Below are 23,123 nucleotides of genomic sequence, written 5' to 3'. Positions count from 1 at the left end.
GGAAGAGGAAGGGTAATTGTACCACAGCAATAGCAAAGTTGTAGATTCAACATTTCAAAACTGGTAACTATTATTGTGATATGAACCTCCAGGTATACACTGAAACTCAAGATGCTCAGTAGCTCAACCAGGCCTAACATGATGTAAACAGATATAAGGATTTTGGAAGGAGTATTTTCCTCCACAAATCACATAATCTAAAGACACTCTGTGTGTTAACATGATAATATTCAAATCTTAAAACCTAAGAAGGTTAGTCACTCTTCCCCTTCCTCCTACTTTTAATTTGAAGATCTGGTAAGATTTTTTTTTTTGGTACATGAGGAATAATAAAATTAAAACTTGACAAAGACTCCCTAAAAGATACCACTTTGCCAGTGACAGAGGTAAAAAAACAACTTCATCCAAACAGAATAACAGGTTCTTACAGTTGCTTTAGGACATTTTGCATTAAGAATGGATAGGAAAGAGGCCAAACTACTGCTCATCAATAATCAGGCAGGCTTTCAATAGTTTATCATCATACAAATTATGCTATTAGATGGAACATCCTTCAGCCAATCCACATAATAACCAACCATGAGAAAAATTACAAGATTTTCCCAAAAAGCTACAAGATAGAGCAAGTTTCCTATGACACTGTCCCTCCCCAGCAGCCAGGATAAATTTTATCTTCCTGATGAGGGATTAAAAGAGAAGATAAAGACGACGGTTCAGATCTGACTCTGAAGGAAGAAAATAGCAAACACCAGCCTTCTGCAGTTCAACTCCCATAAATTTATCACCTATTTGCTCCCTATTTCCATGATCTTGTCTACTGCACAGCTTCATAAACACTGGACAGCTACTGCTGTAACAGCACAAGATTCTAAACTCATTCATGCACCAAGGGGAAAAAGGTAATACAGCCTATTTATTTTTTCTCCTGTGTCTAGCAGCAGGATGCACTTACCAGCCATGGTACTCTTACTTGGCAGCTGCTTGTAAATTTTAGCAATGTAACACTGACTCCCTTGCTGAGTTTGAAAGGGGTATTTAAAGACTGGGCAGGTATTAAAACTAGCCAATAACAGTTCTTCTGTTTTAACAGTACTTATCATGGAGGTACAATCATGCAATGGAAATCTCTCAAGTCATTTTCCAGATTTTGACAAAGGATGACCTCCCAGTTAATTCTCCAACATCTGAAGCAGGACATGCACTCACATTTTTGTGATTAACACACTTCATGAGAACCAGCTCTCTGTAGGCTCTTTTCGCGTGGGTTTGGTTCTGAAACGGTCGGCTCAACTTCTTGATTGCAACATTCCGCTCCAGGATGGCATCATAAGCTGCACTGCAATTAAAAATAACATTGTCACATCTCTAGTCTCAAGGTCTTTTAAGCTGTGGCAGTTGCAAACATTCTCAGCTAATTTGTATTGTGACTGCAGATACCCCAAATTTCCAGTGTTATCCCGGTTTAAGAATGTGATATAGCAAAGTGCTCTTGTATGCTGAGTGATTCAAAATTTAAAAATATTTCCCAGCTTCAGAGCATTAACACATGACAATCTCTATAATATAATGCAGTATTTTTGCTTCCAGAGATACTGAGTTCTTGCCACTCATTGGCACTCAAGGAACAGACCATCTAAAAAAGATACAAAACACTTCAAACAGAAAAAGCACATCAATGTTACATAAAATCTTCACACTAAAAGGGAGAAGGCAGGAAAAGTAGGTTATAGAAAGGTCACATGTTTTCACTTATGTAGTTGCTTAATATCCTGATGACAATGACAGCATCAAAGTCAAGACAAAAAAAAAAATGCTAAGAAAGCTTTAGCCTGTAGATGTCACTGGCTTTTACTCTGTGGAAAAAACCAAAAAAAACAAACAAAAAAACCAACACATTTTGTTTGCAGACTAATGCCAAGATTGTCATACGATTCAGTGACACAGGCTGTTTAACTGATGAAGACTGTTACTGGAGACAACTCCCTTACATATCACATTTCCATGACAGGAAGGCATGGCTTGTTTTTCCTGTAAGAGCTAATACAACAGCTGACTGCCATGCAGATTCAGGAAATATTTCTCAGTTACTAAAAATGTCACACCAGGAAAAATATTATTTTCTTGTCTCTTCTCAAGAATGGTACTCAAATCAAATGAAGAATATCTGCCAGTAAACAGCAGTATCTCTTAAATCCAACTCACTACTTTAAGAAGTGGATTGCCTACGTAGTATGTAGGCTTGAATGATTTGTATTTTATCATCAACAAAACCTCTAGACACTACTAAAGAAAAAAAATGGGAACAACATGTTCTGGTAACTTTCTTTGATGTACATTTTCCACAATATCTGGAATTCCCCCACCTGCCCCAAAGATAAGGGTTATTTTAGGAAAGGCTGCCAACATGGGACTCCTGTTCTAATATTTAAACTTCTGCATTCCCTGTAACAGCAGCCTGTTTCAGGATCAGGCCATCTACTTAATATTCCTCCTAATGAAGTTGGATCAGTTACAAAAAAAAAAAAAAAAAAAAAGAACAAATACAAACCATCACACTGACAACAAAAACTCCAATCTAAAGAATTGCACTGTATGGAGATACATGGAGGCAAGATTAAACCACAGTCCTCATCTGAGTAAGCTGCAATTTAACTGAAAAGGTTTCAATTACCACTAGCAGCAATTACAGAATAGCCCCCCTAGAGTAATTACATGGTCAGTTTTGGGATCTCAGCTCTAGGAAAGGCAACAGATTCAGAAAACAGGCAGTAGTAACATATGACTGGCCATTAGAAGGACAGTAATAACATCTTATTGGCATTTCTATAGCAACAAACTAGCCAAGCAACTGTCTACATCCTCAGTATATTAACACACATGCAAACAAAATTCAAATCAGTTTTTCCATTGCTGCTAGTTAATACTAGTAAGCTTAATGCCAGAAGCTATCATTTCAAAATCAACTCTTTCGAGAGTTCTTTCTTCAAGTCTCTATTTACACTTACTACATTGTTTTATTAATCCTGCTAAAACACAAACATGAATTAAAAACCCACCTATACCACTCATTCTTTTTACACTGATCAAGACAAGATCAAGTTAGTTAATAGGTGACAGAATTGACATTATGCTTTCCCCTAACTTTCTCTTCCTTGATGCTTTTTGTATTTTTATGTACCTGGCTAACATCTTTAAGTGTTACAAAAAACTGAAAAATCTGCAAGGTCCTGCGATATTTACATCCTTCTCAAACATGGAAAAAAGCTTCCAGGAAGGTTAAACAAACATTTCTCTTTTGAGGCAATGCCACTGCACAGGAAACTGTGCCTACAAGCAGCTAGTGTTAACAATTTAAATCAACTGGACACTTTACAGCCCACACAGCAGAGCTCCTATTCAAAGAATGACACTGTCAAGTCATAACTTTCACAAACTGCATCACAAACCCACATATGACAGCCAGCATCCCAAATACCCACTCCCTGGTATCAAGGACTACTCACATTATGAAACTAAGTGAAACAAACTCATAACAAACCATTTCAAGAAGTGTAAACATTTACAGGCAGCAAATATTATACAAAGTGTTTCTGGCTTTTGTTTCACTGCAAACAGCGTGATTTAGGACTAGTATTAGTTTCTTTAGCTGGTTTCTTTTCCCCCCAGTAATTTACAGGACTCGGCACAACTGGCTGAATTTGCACAGAAGGGCATCAGTTCTAAAGCTGAACAGGTCAAAAAGCAACAGCAACCACCCTCACTGAGGAAAAATGGCCATCAGTTACCACTGCTGCTTTGCCTGTAAAAGGCAATTCTCCATACTGCTGCTCTGTAACATACATCACCTAAAAAAACTATGTTAAGGAGACCTAAAGGTTTATTTAAACTTTAGAGCAACCTTACCACACTATCCCTTGTGCTCCTGATCCTATTGGTTTCAAATTCTGATAGCGTTTCAGTACGGTGAAAGTCGAGTCGCCAATCTCGACGCTGTAGAAATTGTTGTCTCGCTTGCTCCTGCTCATGACGGCGACTTGGTTAGTTCACTTCATCCAAACTTTGCTCCTGGCCTATGAAGAAATGAAATTTCAAAAAGTAAGATTTTACAACTATATATAACCTGACATAAGGCAAAACTACTTTTAACACTTCCCAAATAAGCCCCAAGTGCAAATATAAGTTATTTTTAATGTCTGCAGGAGTAAGATGCCATGTGTTTGAAACATTGTATTTTTAGGAGTGTTCCTAAGGTAAGATTCTAAAAGGTCAAAAATAATAGAAAACCAAAAGTTAAGGGATAGTAGCAAAAATCTTAGATGGAAAAGGCAAGAAGCTCCACATCATCCAGAGCTCCAAGAATGCTACCATCCCTTCATGCACACACATGCAGCAAGGGAGCAGGGCTTGGGCCAGACACTCTCCAGAGGCCCCATTCAACCTGAATTATTGCTTAATTCCATAAATAAGAGTGACAGAACATGAACTAGTCTTCCAGATATTGCAATCATTAAAATACTCTTGGTCACAATCACCAGGAATACCTAACACTGATATGGAAACACATACAGTCTGTTGAAGCCAGAAAAGGAAAACTGGCCTTGTCAGACATAATTTGTGAGGAATAGTAATAATCACAGAGAGAACAAAAGTAAGAGAAAAGGATGTATATTCCACCCAAGTCCCCACGTATTAAAAAAGAAATACAACACTGCAATGCAGATGTCCACAGGAGAAGAAATAAACTGCACTGTGGCTTTTACAGTAATATTTCTCATTTCTTTGATGCTAACTGTGCACTTTTAACTTAGCCTTCACACAGGTTTTGAGTGTAGCTATAAGACATGCCTAGTAGTGCAAGTATTTCACTAGAAGAATTGTCTTTGTTTCTTCAGAGTGACATCATGCTGTCTTCCATTGTTATTAACTTGAGGAACATTTTCCTATGATGTTCAACAGTCCCAAAGAGATTCTTAGCTTCCATATGCCACACTATACATTTGTTAAATTTTAAGCAAGCTTTGAGAACACAGACAGTGTAAATATTGCCTCCACAAAAAATAACAAATATTGCACAAGTAGTATTTAAAAATGTAATACCTCAATTAGCATTTATGTCAAAAGAAAATGTCAATTTAAAGACCGCCTTTCCAAAATGCTGTCAAAAAAACCAACCCTCTGTTATAATGAGTAAACTAAATACCAAAGCAGCTTCTCTCAGTATTTTGGCAGTTTTGTCAAAGGCTTCCTTCCCCAGTTGACAGAGGAGGCACAATTGGGCAATAGTGTTCCTTAACACAAAGAAAAAACTGGTAGGGTGCAGGTCAGCTTACTGGGGCAGGAGACCAAAAGCCTAATTTCTTAGCAATACATGACACCAACCCCAGCTCTTTCTTCCCTACTCACCTTACCACTATGTCTTTGGATTCTGCCACTTTCTCAACACTCTGTTCACAGATGTACATGCACATAGTTTTGGAATAAAAATGCCCAACAACATATAATGATAAAATCCCCTGAAATCCACTGAAACTGTTTTAAGATTTAGTGACATTGAACAATGCAGGATCAGCTTGAACAGCTTAGTGGAGAGAGCTCTGTTGTTTGGCATCAGCATCAAGATAATGGAAGCTTAATATTTCACCTTGGATAATTCCTCAGAAACAAATGCAGGAAGGACTGCTCCTCTCCTTCCAAGGTTTCCAGGTGAATGAACACCTTTCCATTAAAAGTCAGTATTTTGAATAGCCAAAGCCAAGTGTTTAATTGCATTTTTGTTCATTTTGGTAAAATTCATAGAATCAAAGAGTGAAACAAATCAAGTATAGTTTAAGTAAAGGATCTTGAGAGATACTGTCCTCTGAGAAAATAATTCCTTTATAATAACAGATTTTATATACACACCTAGACATAGTATTATAACCAAGCAAATTTTGGTTATAATTTCAAGTTTACTTGCAGCCTCATAATTTGCTACATGTTCAAAACTGTGAAATATGCTTGGCAGTATATACAAAGAAACTTGCATTTACTAACCATTTTATAATTCATAACTGTATTTTAGTATACAGTGGCATATAAGTGAACTCAATGTTCATTTTTACTAATAATATGAGGAAGGAGGGGGAGGTATCTCAAAGTGAGGAGGGATCATCTCCACTTGCTGTTAAATTATCATTCCTTTTTCAGCAACCCTACCTGGCCTTCATCAAAAATTATCAGTCTGTTCTATGAGAGCAAGAGGTAGAGTCTCCCTCTTCATTTTAAATGCACGCTCTCCTAGCATAAAACAGATTTATTCAGTGCTTCAGAAGACATGGAGACAATTCTCAGGAAAGTAATTTCTTACACATTTTGTGTGGTGATTGTGTGATGTAAATAAAGCACTCAGATGTAATGCACTCAGATTAGCAAAGAGAAATCACATATGCCTTACCCCTGCCTCCAGCCCCCTGGCTTTCCATCTGGCCATTAATAACAGCTTCCTCAGACTGAGGCAACATCCATTTCCTCTGCACCCCTTGCCTCAGTGTCTCTTAACTTCTACACAGTTTTGTCCATCAGCCATGGAGAGTGCCAGCCTCTCATTTTATAACCAAGCTTCCATTCAGTGCTTTGCTCAGCTCAGAACCTGCTGTAATCCCCTTTCTTCATCTCAAAGAAGCATCCTCAAAAAATGCCTGGTCCTGTCCAGCTCACAGAAGGACAAATGCTTATTTTTTTTCCTGTTAATTTACTGGTGACTAGTCTTATGAAGCCTAGCTTCAAAGATCTTCAACACCAAAAAATCCAAATATCTTTAAATATTAACACAAGTCTAAATTCAGAAACTGTCAGGCTTTTAAGATTCTTACACAATGTATGTGTGCCATGTCCTTCATTAAAATGTGATTAAGCTATATCAGATAAATTCCCCTGTCTGAAATTTGACATTTTGTTCCATTTTCTAGCAATGCTGCAGAAGCACACATATGGAAAGAGAGGGAGGATGGAGATTTCTATTATTAATGAGGAAACTAATAATACATTTGTCCCATTAACTGTCAACTTGTTGGAATAGTGTCAACTGTCAGCATGGAAAGAATCCCACAAAAAACTTCAATTTCTTCTCACACATTGTGCCTTTCCTGAAAATACCGTGCCTAAGCAAATGACACTACATGGCAACCTTTTACTGGCAGCCTGCAGTCAGTCAAGATAAGGATATTTCAAACTGAATTCTAAGATATTCCTGTGTGCTTATTACTTCTTTGTATTGCTGTAAGTACAATTTACCCAAGGAAGCACAACAAAAATTGTAGGAATTGAAAGTAACACTATATCCAGAGTGAAATCCCCTAGGGGACCTGCAAGGCTGGTTTTATTCTGAATTCACTAAGAGCAACTACAGCTCAACAGTTCCTCAGGAGACTTCAGATGGTCAACATGAAAAAAAAAAAGCTCCATGAAAATGCAAGTAGCATTTATCTATGGAAGTATCATGGCTAACCTTAAAAAGTATGGACATTTATAAATTGTTTCACTGACACTTTCTCATCCACAAGTGAATAATACTAAAAATTAAGTTTGAGCAAAAGTCTTCATCCAAGTTTAAAATAAGCATATTTAGAACAGTAAAGAAACCATGTGTAGCATTGTTCATACCCAAATATGCACACATTTGCCATTTGCTTCTGCTTGAATAAAGGCATGTACCTTAAGCATGTCTCAACAAGACTGTTCTTCATAAACTTGTTGAGTTCAAGATATATGGAAGACAGCATAATTCAACACTAAATTTTGGCCCTATTATAGAAAACATTGTTTATTAATCAAGATACAGGACAATGTATGAACAATATAAGTTTGGTGGTTTTTTTTTTTCCAGTATAGCCTAAATAGATTGGAGAAACAGATGGGTTTGGGATAGAAAGGCACCATGGGAAAGGGAGGAGCTAATACTTTGTTCAGACAGCTTTCAATTTAAAAGTCCTACTGCAGGTATGTTAAAAACCATAGAAATGGCCAGATTAAAACAATGAGAATTACAAAACCAAAACCAAACAAAAAACCCAAAAAAACAAAAAAAAACCAAAAATCTGCAGTGGAAAATTATATAAACAATAGAAATATATTTGGCAAATTTGTCCTTGCAGAGTGTATAAATTGATTTCTTTAGAAGGCAGGGAAGAGATGGCTTGATACTCATTCCAGACAGTTCAATTTAATGCTTTTTACACATATGACAGCACTGGTCAGTGCTCTGAAGGGACCCCAGAGCAGGAGCACTGCAGAGTGCAATGAGCAGAAGGTGTTTGGACCAGAGCTGGCACCGTGTGGCTCCACTGAGGTTCAGCTGAGCAGAGCTCGTGGGACAGATGGCAACCAGGCCTGTCCTCACTGTCTCATTCTGGCTGCAATTGGGCAAGCTCAAATTTTACCTTCAAAAATCATCTGCACTAGAAGTCCAAGAAGTGTAGCTAAAACAGCAGGTAATTAAAAACATGCTCAGCTCATGGGCCCCTGATTAAGCATAGCAAGTTTATGTATCCACAATTAGAAAATAATTTGAAAACCATGTGCTTTCCCCAAGACATCTGGGCATTCGCCTTCTGCACAGCACCACTATGAATGAGTATTTTCTTGACTATGACACCTGCTAGCCTTCACATCAAATGCAGACCAAGACAGTGCTTTTGAAATCAGAGATCATGTTGAAAACAACGTATATTAAGCACAATACTACATGAAAATTCAGGATTCATCCTCCGCTATAATGCAGAATCCCTTCTCTAGGAGTATCTTTCCATGTAAGAAATTATGCATATTCAGCTTATTTCTACTGCAGAAAGAGGTACAGCTGAGAAGATATTTTCATACCCCAGTATCCTGAAATATAATAAAACATAAGAAATAAGAAAAACCAAAGATAGGAACAACCATTATTAACTACAAGTTTTGCATTAAATGAGACTTTGGTTTTCATGTTTGTGATTTCTAAAGCAATCCTCTCCTAAATAAGCAAGCATCAAGCAGGCATAGTCTTAGAAGAAGCTCTGGATGCTAAGCCAGCAAACAGCCTTTGGTGCAAGGCATGTCTGAGGTACAACACAAACACCAACTAACAATCCATCTACATGTGCTGGAAAAACTGTTCTACAGTGAAAGATTACTACAGGAGCTGCTCAGAAGTAGGGCTGACAAAAGATGAAAACCATGACAGTCAAAGAGATGCAGAAATGGAAGAAGGCAATTTTAAAATAAAACAAATATATGTATTAACACATTAAATAGTAGTATGATCAACATAATATAAAAACATAAGCTACCTAGCAATGATGATTCAGTAACTCCATTTAGAGGGCATCTAACACCATGAAAATGAATGTTCTGAAAGAATCTGTGGTTGACCTAGAAACATCCAACAGTCCTTCAAGTACATGCTAGCTCACTACTGAATACAAAACAAATGGACTGTGTATATAAAGCTCTAGCATTAATGAATTTTATTTAATTTCTTTGTGAAAATACAGTTCACACACAGCTGATTGGTATGCATCATGTGTTTTTGAATGCTTGTCCAATTTTCAGCTGTCATGTTTAAAGGTTTGTGGACACCTGCTAAATGGATAGTGTAAACACAGCCTAGCTTTCACATATGCTTACTTCAAAGACTCAAATTTAGAAAACAAAATAATTGTCTCTAAAGGTAACTTCACAGCTCATTCAGTTAGTCTCAGATGTAATTATGGTTTTAATGTTTTGTTTGTCCATGCTGCCCTCAAAACTGAATGTTGTATTTTGCAATACTTCCAGCTCTGTTAAATATTAATGCAGATAGAACATTTGGAAAATTTGGAAAAGGGAGTTAACATTCGCTGGGTGAAAACTGCAGAAATATATTACTAAATCATTACAAATGCCAAAGATGTCTACAAACTTGAAGCTTAGTCTAAATTGGAATATTCTCACTGATGTCTCTAGGATTTGCATGGCTTTCAAATTATGCTTTCACAGATGGTTTTAAGCTGAACAACCTGCAGAGGGTTGCCTGAACCACTCCTAATGCTGAGGAGTGTCTAATGAGGCTCCAGCTGATGAGCACTGGCCATGGCAGTGCCTCTCCCCAGCTACTGCACACCTGCACCAACAGAACTGCCCTGCTCACACCACCCACAGGACAAGTGGCACAGCACAAACTGAAACTCTACTCTCATCTCAGGAGCTATTAAACAAAACCACAAATATACTGGAGTGATTCTTGTATAGCTCAGGTCTGAAGCACAGCACAGGTGCATTTCTTAAAATAACTACATTTTAACATATCTTTTCTTCACCAAGTAGTCAAACTTCACTAGTTACAGATGCAGTAAATTAAAGGTGATCTCAATGTTCACCAAGAAAAGAAGTACTGAGACTGGGGAAAACTGCACAACAAGGGCACATTAAGATTTCTATGTTATGACTTGCTGACTGCTTTCAAGTTCAAACAGAAAAGGGTAGTGTCACTCCAGTTTGCTCAAAGACAAGAAACTTAAGGCACATTTAATTTTTTTTAACTTTAGGACTGTTACATTTTTATAGCCATTTTTATATGGAGAATTCAAAGCCAATTACTTGACTTCCCAGAACCTGTTGAGTATTTAACAATAAACAGATGGCTTTCTCCACTAAAGCTGGTGATTTCAAAAAAGATGAACAGTTTGGTATAGAAAAATAAATTTAGCTGTAAAGCAAAATATTCCTGAGTACACACAGCAAATGAATCAAGAAAATGTAATATGGGCTGTTTAAACAAAGACATTACTTATTGGTTTGGCAAATATTATTGCCAGATTGATAAATCTCTTGCAAAGATTTAGAGCCCTCTCTTTTAATGTCAGCCAGTACAATTTAACAGGGAACAACTACACAGAGTTAAACAATGGACAAAATCCATTAATACGAATGCAACCTTTGCAATAATTTAATGTTGCAGCTTACAGTGACTAACAGCATGCTCCAGCTGGATCACATGATGACTGTTTCTTGTCATCTCAGAAAATAGACATAGTTTCTTCATATGTATCTGCCATCTCACCTTATGAAGACAGTTGCTGTAATTTGAGGAGTCTACTAGAAGGGGAGGACATTTAGGGAAATAAACCAGCATTCCAGCAGTCTTTTCTTGGGTAGTAGTCACCTTACTACAGTTTCCATAGAAGACCACTTATTTCAAGGCAACTGCAATAGACTGAACTTAATTATGCATGTCAAAAGACACCTGGAAGCCCTTTAATAGCAAGGAGGTCCCTACCACTTAAACAGCACAGGTTAACAGTGTCTGCCAATGTGATTTTAATCTTCACAACTGATGCCTTTCCCCAAAATACCAGTTCTGTTTGGAATGGAACAGACAAGTAATCCTATTACCTTACCTAGAGGGAGCTTTCTTGACATGCTCAGCTCCAGATATAAGAATATAAAAAGCATAAAGGGCCTCAAGAGCCACAAGGTCTTACGAGTTTTCAGCCTGATTAGTAGTGACTGAAGAGTTTTTCCAGAACCTGAATCAAAACAGAAATAAATATTTTAAATTTACCAAGGAGAACATGAAAACAAAAATAACAACAAAGCAGAGCCTGAATTAATAGAGGAACATCTGGGTGGTTTTTAACCCCATCTGTAAAACACACAATGAGGATGATGCAGAAGATTAGAATCCAAGTGCCTTGAGGATGAACTGAGGATATTCTAGGGAAACACCAGAGCTATTCAATTTATCAAAAAAATTCTTCAACAGAGACCATGCTCAGCCCTCTATTTTTTCCCCTTACAAAAACAGGTGAACTTTTACCTTTTATATTTTTGTAGTAGAATTTCAGGGGCGGGAAAGGAGAAAACTGCTTCATAGAAAACACAATCAGCAACTTTTTTCTTTTACCTAAGTTACACTTAGCAAGCTTCCTGCATTTTAAATCTTCCCCACCTTAATATTCATGCTTAATATTCATGTACTTTATAAACTAAAATGGAATGGGGCAAAGTAAGTCCATAAAATTTCATATCTACTGAAAGCCAGCTTCCAGATCAGAGACAGTCCCTTTTTTATCCATGTTAAAAATGCATGGTTTTTCATCCTAATTAAACTGACCTGCTGCTTCTTTCAGTCACTTCAGTTAGCCCACAAAGGGGCTGTGCCAGTAGAGCACAGGTAAACAGCCTGATCTCCAACCACCACTAACACTGGGAGCTTCCTTGTTTGCTCTGAAGGGAGGGACAGGAGAGGGGAATTATTACTGGCAGCCAGGCAAGAATCTCTCCAGGAAAGAGGAATGTATTTATTTCCCAAGCAGAGCTCCCAGCAGCAGCTGCTGACTAATGCAGCCCCTTGAGTTTTCCCTTTTCATGCTGTTACTCAGCCTCTCTTGAAAAAGCCAATTTCACTGACATTGAGGACAGACATGGTCTGTGTTGTCACTGAAGCAGGGATGCTCCAGGGATTATATTTGCAGAGTTAGTCACACAGACAGGAACTTGAAGTTGGCATGTTCTCTAGCACTTCCCCTGCCAGACTTACCTGATCAATACTATAGCATCTAACCAAAAGTAAATGTTTCCACTAAAGACTCCACTACTTTGGGAACCTCACCCCAAATGGTTTCAAAACTCACAATAAAAGGTTAATAAAAAAATCAGGAATGAGCTCAAACAACTAATTTTCAACATTATGTTTTATGCATCATTGCTGGAACACCCTGCATCAAATTCCATTCAAACACTAGTCAGCTTGAAATAGCAATCACTCATAGGTGCAGTCACCAATGCCAAAATAATAACAGCTGAACCTGAAATCAGGGAAACCTAAAGTTGGAGACAGGGATTTCTGCATTAGGCAACTGGAACATGAGCTTTTCCACTTCCTTGTCTCAAGTACCATTGAACAATCTGGTACACTGTCAAAATGATTCAGATCTAAGGAAAGACCTGGGACTGGCAACAATAAAATTAAGACTAAAACTAGCAGAATATGGATACTGCCTATAAACAGGCAGTGTGGAATCACATGCAAACATGCAGAAAGCCACAAGAAACAACTCCTGTTGTTAAACACTGCTCCAGGTGAGCCATCTCCTAGCACTGCTGGGGCAGCTGGAACAGACAGAACCACCAAAGCTCCACCAGGGATCTCACACACTGCTCCCCATGGAGCACAGGCAGAGTCAGCACCTCCACATCACATTTCCCTCAGAAGCTCAAAGCAAGCATTTATGCAAACCAAGTACAACACACCAGTATTTTCTCATCCTGCCTGCTGAACAACGGTCAGCAGCATCAACTTCCACTGCTGAACCTGCATTCACAGCTTCTGAGCACTCTCTACATACAAATTAGTATCACCACACGTTTCTAAAGCAAATTCTCATACTGTGAAACATCTCCTGCAAAACATCCAAATTAAGACAATCATTTATGATACCACTAAAACATTAGTTTTGTTTAATATCAAATTGAATTCATCTCATAACTGAATTCTTCAGTCACATAAAGCACATCATACACCTTGCACAAGCAGGATAATGAAGAACCAAGTAACAAATGGACCCACAATAAATTACTTACAAACAATTAAGTTTTGCAGTGATTCTCTTTTCAAAATAGACATTTTTTGCTTTTTATCAGTAAATTTCCTATTGAGAGAATTTCACTTAATCCACATTCTTCCTTTTGCACCTACATTTCTCTCTACTCTGCAACAGTCCCATAATGCCATTAGTCTATAAATTACAGCCCTTCTACTACAAAACATACTAAAAAAATGCATGTAATAGTCATCCATGAAAAGCAGAGGCATTGCTTGTTAATGGCACAGGACAATTAAAGAGACTGCCATAAAGCACAGTTAAAAAGCCACATGGTCTGTATGTTTCTGTTATCTTACACACATTACCTAAAGCAGTCAGGTAACTGATTCATTTCTGGTGCTCTGAGCTACTCAGTTTTATCTCTCTTTTACAACTGTGACTAAAGCAGCTGGTCATAGAAGAAATTATCCAGACTTTTGGCTTAGGGCTTGCCTGCCAATTAGGTAAAATACATGCTACAGCCACCAGCAGCTTTATCTTGATCACATGGGAAGTTAAAGAAAATTAAGATTCAGAAAACAAAAGAATGAGAAGATAAGTCAAAATATAGAGACTTAGAGTAGCTGAAGGCAAGGAAAGAAAGATGCATAAGTGAATGCATGCTATTAGCTCCATGTAAAGGTGAAAATTTGTGCTTGCTTATCTACTATTCCTTCAGCCACCTCCATCTCCTCTAAGCAAGCAGAAGAGTCTGCCAGTTTGTGACAGGGAAACGAAACCTCACATTTCTTCACCACCTGCTATCTAGATTTCCAAGCTTCTGAAATACAGTATCTTAAAAGATACATAATCTAAACATGAAGCTCTCTCTAGAGAAAGACACCAACATAAACACATAAATCCTGAAAGCTGCACTAAGAGTTACAAAGCTTAAGATTTCCCCAAACTTTATCTGCGGCTTTCAAGTTGATTTTGGTGATAGACACAGTCCTGGTAATCCAAATCAAAAGAAAGACAGCAACACATACAACTTCCTAGCATTTCTCACAGTCAACTCCTACAACACAGCTGCTCTGGAATACCAGTGCACTCTCTCTGGAAAACCCTCACCTGTGGCCAACAACACTTAACTAATTCTCACCAAGCTACAGATCACTTCTAATCTAGTTCAGTGCCACTCTGCTGCAATACAGTATTGTGCATTACATGTTTTGCAGGGGGCTGTATTTTGTGATAAGGCTACACGTCACACAAAGCTTAACAAAGGAGGTTGTACAGTATTAATTATTATTATTAAAATTATGTATTTGTAATGGAATGCACTGAAGAGTTCATCTATTCTTAAATATTCTTGTTTTAAGTCATTAGATATCAGGAGAGACTCTTTCAGAAAAGTATCTTCTATTCCCTTTAAAACAGGCTTTAGAATCAAATGCCAGGAGGCTGTAAATGAGACAGACAGGCTGCAGCATGCAATACTAAACAGCCTGTAAATTGGCATTTCTAATGATGAAGATTCTCATCCTACCTTTCCTCTTGAATTTTTTGTACGGACTCCTGAACTGCGATTTTAATTAACCATGAAGAAATTTATTAGGTAGCATTTTTCTAGGACAAGCATTATCAGAATGAACAGTGCTATACCTACAGAAAAAAAAATACCACTCTGCAAACTCTGCTGTACTTCATTTGAGAGGAGAGCATCTCTACAGCTTCTTCAGTGCAATGTCATATGAAGCTCACTACAGATTGATTCCATGACGAATTCTATTATCACAATACATGAAGCAAATCACTGTATCTTCCAGGTCACTTCTGTCACAGAAACCATAAACTACAATAGCTTCAACAAAAGAAAACTCATGTTACCCTACATTTTGGCAAAGAAGCTGTTATGACAACAGATTAAAAGACTATTCTTAGCAAAACTCTCCTTTTCAGAAATAATAGGATAAGACAAGGATCTTCCAATTCCTTAATCCTTTTTCAAATAGAAGATTATAGAAAAGAACAGTAAATGGAGAGAAAAATCAAGGTACACAGTTTTTAAAAAACTTAAGATATTCACATTTATTGCAGGGTGGTATTTGACAATTTTTTTATTTTTTTAAATAGCATTCTTAAAATATGAAACCAGTGAAAATTCAGTAAAGCAACAGTCCAACAAGCTGTTCTATTTTAAGCATCCAATGTAACTGTCAGAAGTGCAATCTGCTGGACCCAGAAAACACGTTTAATCATAATCATGCCTGAACCATGACTGAAACTACTGCATTCTAGGGAATGCCATTCCACGTTGCTTTATGTAGCTCCCTTTTGGCAGAATGATCTGTCATGGCCCATTCATCTTCCTCAGGTACTTGAAAAAGCTTAACCATATATAACTTGAAATAAACATGAATAAATTACTAATGAGGGCACAACAGTATTTCAGCTGACTACCCAAGGGCCTGCTAATTCCCCCCATTCCACAAAGGCTGCCTGCACATGGTAACTCTCTGCAAATCCAATGACCATTGGAAAAGCAACAAAGAGGCAAACTATCAGCAAAATAAGCCAGTGAATATAACTCAGAGTGCTTCAATGAGCTTGCACAAATTTAGAAGGAAAATCCCGCCCCAGGATTACTCTCATCGTAGTAGGAAATGTTTGGTCTTTAACCTCTTCTTGCAGGGGGAAAAAAAGCATTAAAAAGCCAAATATTTCAGAAAAAAAACCCCAAAAAACAACAAATTAAATGGTTCTTTAATTGTTTTAAAGGACAACAGCAAACAAAAGATACCAAGTGACCTAAAATAGTAATCAAATATCAGCGATCAAGAGGACAATAGCTATAGAACATTAGAGGAAGGAAGGATTTGGGTAACAGCTGGGAAAAAGGTCTTCAGAATGTTTTAAAACTACAGTAATTTTAACTTTTAATCCCAGCTACGAAAAATTTAGAATCCAATTATGAGTGTGCTACTTTTGTTAATTCATGCATTTATCTGTGAAATACAAGCAGATTAATGTGCTATGAAATCCTGTCTAAAGTATTTGGCATAAAATACCTCTGTAATAAGAGGTTTAGAATGGAACAAAAACTGCAACACATGACAACTTCAGCACTAAGAATGCCTTCAGAGATACCTCTTGTAACACAATACAGTACTTTGCACAATAATTTCTTGGGAGTGGGGAGGGAAGGAAGGCAGCACATTCCAAAATAAAGCAGCTACTATCTGGGCAATTTGTAGGGAACTACACCAATAACTACCAACAGCAACAGTCTGTTCTGTTGTCCCGTTTCTCTTAGACTCCAGCAGTGCCTGATGCTCTGCCCCAGTGCATGGGTTTGCATGGCCAGGTGTTGGTAGCAGGGGGACTACTGGGGTGGCTTCTGTGAGAGGCTGCCAGAAGCTTCCTGCATGCCCAGCAGAGCCAACAGCAGCTGGTGCCAAGATGGACCTGCTGCTGCCCAAGGCTGGGCCAGTCAGGAATGATGGGAACATCTCTGTGCTACCAGCTGCTACTGGGCCTGGCTGAGCCAGAGCTCATCTCCCCACACCAGCCCTCAGTGCTGTGCTTTGCACTGGGAGCTACAAGGGGTTGATAACTCCCCAGAGCTTTGGCTGCTGCTGAGCAGAGCTGGCAGTGCCAGTGCTGGCTCTCCAGCATTCCCCCAGCAAGGGGCTGGGGGTGGGCAAGATCCTGGGAGGACACACAATTAGGCCAGCTGACCCAAATTAAAAAGAAATATTCCTTACCATATGACAAAAGTTTCCAAAAATATGAAGATTTTGAGAATTTCCACTCTTTAAATAAGAATATTAGCCTTCAGAAGCACTGCTGTGCACTGTACACTAGCGCTGGTGGACATGGCTACAAAGAGCTGTGAAGAGAAATTTTCTGAGGAAAACTAAGAAAGAATTTCAAATAAACTAAAATAGGGGGAGAATAAAGTAGCCCTCAGCACATCAAGGTTTTCTGAATTTTCCGACACTGCCGTGCTAGCATTAGTAAAACCTTTCTATGTCCAATATAATCTTATTATAAACAGAACTGTCTTTTTTCTTCCACCATCTTGACACTTAAGTAGCACAAGAGCCTTGTAATGCTTTTTAAAAAAAAACAGTAAAAGAAATCCTGTCCATTGTTCAACAAGGATGAGTCTTGCACTGCTGCAACTGTGCAAATGAAAGTCACCCACTGCTGGAAGGCTTTGCTGCTCATTAAACGAGCCACTGCCATGCACAAGGACCTTTCTGTTACTGTGTGTCTCCTGAGTAGTCACTGCTTGGCATGAAATGAAACAAGTGAACCTAGCCCACATCCCACTAATAAACCTTTTCAGGTTATCATGTTACTACTCTTTCTTCTATGACGGTGACCACCATGTTTGTCACCATACAAAACAAACTAAACAACCCAGAATTCACCAAGATTTATGCAGGTTGGCATGCCAGCCATGGCATTCACTTTTACTGTTTCCATAGTAAAATTTAACATTAGGATTACATCTTCAAAGCTGTGTATTTTTACATGGTATTGCAAGTAAGCATTGTGAATTCTGCTTATTCCAACATCATCTTAGGTGCTAAAGCTACAAAAAATACATCCAGGATTCTCAAGGATGTGCCATCCCTAACACCAGATTTCCTACACAATTCTCTCAAGAGCCACACATGAGCAGCTGTATTCACATATTAAAAGACTACAGGTTCATACCAGGACAGCTGCTTTGTTAAAATACAGAATGCTTACTCTGGGTTGTAACTGTCTGTACTGCTCACCTCACTTTCACTAGGACCTCTGGTTGGTTTTGCTAAATAGAAAAATATGTGAGAACTTATAGAAACAAATAAGATGCAGGACATCTCAAGGCAGCACAAGCATTAGAGAGATTTATGGATCTACCATGGCCCTTTTTCTTTCTTCCAGCTGCCACTAGTCCTGCCACTCCTGTACAGTCATGGACTGCTACTGTGACTAGCTGGAATTCAGAGTGCTTTGGTCCATGAAGCTGCTTGCTGGGATGACCACACTGCAGCTAAGCATAAGGAACCATCACCCAGCTGGCAGATCAAAGCCCTGCAGCAGCAGCTGCCAACTTGTTCCTCCAATACAGAAAGCAAGACCTGGACTAACTTCAGCTGCTACCAGGCTGTTGACTGCCAGCTGTTTCTTTAGAGATGGGTTTCTAAGCTCATCACAGTGATCACAAGCATGACAGGTAGCATAACCCTTTTTTTTTTCCTTGGCCTGGAAGCACTTCTGGCTTACCAGCAGACTTGAACTAAGATGTTTATCACATTTCCTTACATTTCCTTTCACAACTTCTAATAGTTCTGACCAGCCTGGTTTACCTAAATCACCATGCTTTTGTTCTGCCAGCTTTCTCAAGCTATTTGGAGACAGAATTTTTAAAATCTATAAACAGTAGAATTATAATATGGCTAGGAAGTAACCTCTGTAGATCATCTACAAAACAAGTAGAACTTCAAATCTGTATTCTTAGGCTGCTCTGGAGCTTTTTGAGTCTAAAGTCTCTATGGATGAAGATTCCTCGGCCCTTCTGGACTCTTGGTCCATAAGAAGGGGTGACAGCTACACCAAGACATTAATTCCCTCATGACCTACTGAAACTTCCACTTGTTGACTCAATCGGAGAGGCAAGTAGCTCCATCACCTCTATAACCCCTTGCTTAAAGCTGGTTAAATGCAACAATTATGTTCTCCCTCAGCCTGCTCTTCCTGGGGCTGCCAAGCCAGTCCCTTGTGCACCCTCAGGTATTCGAGCCCTGCCCACCTGCAGAAGCCAGAGCTGGATTGCTGTCTGTGTCACACAGTGCAGGAGTGTGTGATCCCAGCAGCTCTGCAGGGCACTCTCACAGCTGAACAGCTCCCTCCAGTACCTGCAGGCCAGGCAATAATTACCCTGCAGGATTACAGGGGCACAGTGCTCAGCAGAGCCCCAGCTCCTCCTCTGCCAGCAACCAACAGCTGCAGAATCAGTTCTGTTTCATACACCTGGGCATTTCTATGACTTTTGAGATTCCAGTGAGGAAACGAGATACCCACTGTTCATCATTTTTATTTCTCAAAAACTGAAACACCAGACTTAAGACATTTCAACTTTTGTTCAGCAGACGAGGGGAAAGGTAAATGTTTGTAGTCTGTATCCATTCAATGAATGGGACACTTTAACCATAGTTGATAGAAGAATAAATTCTGTGTTAAGAATTTTTCCTGCACACTTTTAATATATATATATAATATTATAGATATAGTATCCAAAATACTTGGTATCGCATCAATAAAGTAATGGAAGATTGTCAGACTTGTGTGCTTGTCTGTTTTTTCTTTAATACTCAAAAATCAGTAATTACAGCAAACAGGCTGTCCAGTAACACTGTACAATCAATGTTTGCCCTTTTGGTTTATTTTAAGTGTACACACAGTATTTGCTTTGTTTGCAACACAACTGACCATTGAGCTGAAGTACATTTTTCTGTCAGTCCTCATTTTACCATTAGTCTGCAATATTCAGCTAAGAATGATTAATAAGCATCCCATCTGTTCACATATCAAGCAGCATTTATCCAACAATAAAAAATGACAATATGGGCAAAAACAATTTTAGTATCAATCTTACAGGCAAACAGTTTGAACAGGAAAAGAATCAAGAATTAGTCCTTAATACCTTAAAAGAAAATATCATTTAAAGTTAAGGAGAAATGTGTTGCTGTTAATTATAAGCTTGGCATATCAAGATCCTTATCTCTTCCCACACAAGAATACCTTAAAAAAGTATTTCAGAAGCCATGGCAAAACTGGTGAACTTCACAGCAGACAAGCAACGTAAGTAGCCTCAACTGGATTTTTAAAGAGCTTTTAAACCCACGAGATCTTTCTTTAACATAAATGGAAACCTGCTTCTGCAGGTTTTTAATTAAAGACTAAGGGTTTTTTTAAAGGAAGCATTTACAGCAATAATAGTTTAGCCTTTATTTCTTTAAAAAAACCAAACAACAAACAGGTTCAAAACAAGATTGGTGTTATTTCCTAAGTGAAACACTATATATATTGCAAATAACAAATACAGTAAAACTCTATACATACAGAGCACTTTTTTTGCCAAAGGGAGGTATTGGGAGGGTGAGAAATGAAGGTTAAGAAACAGCACACCATACTTTGTGGGAGATCATTAAGAAGGACATTTGTATTTGTCCACAATGCTGGATTAATCCTCAGAAATGAGGAGCTAAACGTGTAGTTTCCCTTAAACAATAGGCATACAAATAATTTAGGCAGCTGAGAAAGGATGAAAAAGAAACCAAAACACATATACAGTAAAGAGCCATTTCAGGTAAATAACAGGCAGAAAATAAATATAGTTGCTACCATCTTGAAACATTTATTCCTTAATGTTTGCATAACAATTCTACCTAAAGCATCTGCAAAGAAGGTTGCAGCTGCACACCTAATAAGCCATCAAGAACCTTGATCCTTAAAGAGCAGGGTTAAAAGTAAAAATACAAAAACCACACACAAAAGGCAACTCTATTTCTGCAGAGCACACACAGACCAAAAACTACAGGACCTGGAACCCTCTTAGATCACCTTATTAATATTTCTGATTTAGAAGTCTCCATGAAGTGACCCACGAGATCACTCTGAATGATTATACAAGCCAGTGGTCCAAAAACCTTGGGAACTTTTGCAGTGGAAGACATCAAAATTCCTTGTTTCAGTGTATATCCTCTGCAACTCTGAAATAGTCTTGGTTTAGCAGATACTTCTCTCTCTTCTCCTATCACACTTTTGCCCGGCTGGCCTTGAAAACCTTCAAGATCTGCAGGCAGCCTGCAATGTGTCTGGTCCCTGCCCTGGCATCCCACGTTAGGTATCCTACTATCAAACTAGCCTGTGCTACAAATCTTCCAATCAAGTGGGGGGGAAAAAGGAAGATGGCTGTGCCCAGAGACTGCGATCAAAGCAGGCGACTATTTGAAATTCAACATTTTTACTAGCTACTATTTAAAGAATCAGTAACTCCATTATATATGAGGAACACTCAAGTAAGTCAGTGAAATCACTTTGACAGCACCCTTAAATAAGTTTGGCCCAGATTCATTTCATATTACAGTTTAAACCATTTCCAAGTTATCTAATACACAGGTATATTCACAGCCATGTACTGAAGCTCATCAGTTCTACTCTGCCCCGGAATTGCATTTGTTGGCACCTCCAGAACTGGGACCAGGTCTCACATCACCTGCAACACCATCACTGGTTGTGTCTCCACACCTGTAAGTACAACCCAGCTGCAAGGAGTAAGCTTGCACAATTCTACATGCACATGTCCTAGGGCAAGTAATACTTTCAATCCCCGAACAAGCATAACACCCTTTGTGTTTGTATTATCAGATAGGCCAGAGCGTGGAGCATTTGACAATTGCCTGAATGCCTTCAGCAAGCATGTTCTGTACAACAGTGAGATTCTAAACCGCACCACACGTGCAAAACCATCATTGTAGCTGGGGAGTGGAACAAATAATGAAGGAATTTGTTTTTGTAGCTTATTAAAGGAGCTCAGGTCAAACTTCACTGACAGAACTGCTCCAGGCAGAAAGGCATAAAGAAATAGTCTTTGGAAGGAAAACTGGATGTAACGACACAGAAATCAAAAGCAAAAGAAATTCTGCAAAGAGACAGCTCACTCCGTTTGAAAGAAATTTAAGAATTAAAAGGCAAAAGAATCAAAGACACGGCCGGTCACCCCCCAGCCCTTGCATTTAGGGCAGTTACCTTATCCCAGAGCAGTACTTCTTGCTTTAAGAGGCATTTTTAAGAGCAAGGTGACGGCAGCCGCCCAGGGAGGGCTGCATTCCCCCCACCCGGCTGGCTCCCCGCGGCCGGAGCGGCCAGCCCGGCCTGCCCGGTGCCCCCGCCGCCGGCAGGAGGAGGAGGAGCCGCGCCGAGCCCGCTGCCCCTCCTGCCACACCAACAAAGAGCCCCCGCCATTACCCGCCGCACGCTGCCGACCCCAGCCCCAGCCCCGAGCGGGCAGGCAGCTCCCCGGGCCGGAGCGCCGCGCACCGCCGCCCGCCCCCGGGCAAGGGCACCGCGGCCGCGGCTGCCTCCCCGCCCGTGGAAACGTAAACAAAACCGCCCGGCCCGGCCCGCTCGGCCCCGCCGCTCTCCCTGGCTCCCGCCCGCCCCGCCCCGCGCCCCGCTCCCCTCCGCCGCTCCCGGGGCTGCGGGCCCGGCACCGCTCACCGACCACCGCCTCCGGCCTCGGCCGCTGAGTAATGAGCCGGGCCCGGGCCGCGCACACGCACCGCGCTCCGCCCGCCGCGGCTGCGGCTGCGGCTGCACCGCCCCTGCGCTCGCCCCGCCCGCCCGGCTCGGCGCTGCCCCGCTCCGGGGCCCGGGCCCGCCTCCGGCCCGCCCGGCTCCTCCTGCCCCCGCCGCCCCGGCCCGCCCGGCTCCTCCTGCCCCATCCGCCCCGGCCCGCCCGGCTCCTCCTGCCCCCGCCGCCCCGGCCCGCCCGGCTCCTCCTGCCCCCGCGGCTCTGGTGCCCCGGCCCGCGCATCCCTG

At 40.0% G+C, this 23,123-nt stretch overlaps 1 protein-coding gene across 5 annotated transcripts in view; it reads right to left on the bottom strand.

Annotated features, from left to right (window-relative positions):
* MAPK8 (mitogen-activated protein kinase 8) overlaps positions 1 to 22,914 on the bottom strand; it is a 40,208-nt gene extending 17,294 nt beyond the window's left edge. For 3 of the 5 annotated variants that reach the window (XM_079312862.1, XM_079312860.1, XM_079312863.1), the window contains exons 1-3: positions 22,803 to 22,912; positions 3,904 to 4,070; positions 1,207 to 1,336 (exon numbers count right to left, since the gene is read on the bottom strand). In XM_079312862.1, coding sequence (XP_079168988.1) covers positions 1,207 to 1,336; positions 3,904 to 4,025 — 252 coding nt within the window. In that variant the 5' untranslated portion in view covers positions 4,026 to 4,070; positions 22,803 to 22,912. Of the gene's footprint in view, positions 1 to 1,206; positions 1,337 to 3,903; positions 4,071 to 22,802 lie in introns of all 5 variants that reach the window. The other 2 variants (XM_079312864.1, XM_079312861.1) reach the window with 2 other exon arrangements.
* Between the last annotated feature and the right edge of the window lie 209 nt (positions 22,915 to 23,123).

This window comes from Erithacus rubecula (genome assembly GCF_903797595.1).
Source record: "Erithacus rubecula genome assembly, chromosome: 9".
NCBI classification, from domain to species: domain Eukaryota; kingdom Metazoa; phylum Chordata; class Aves; order Passeriformes; family Muscicapidae; genus Erithacus; species Erithacus rubecula.
This window is presented reverse-complemented; position numbering and strand designations above follow the sequence as displayed.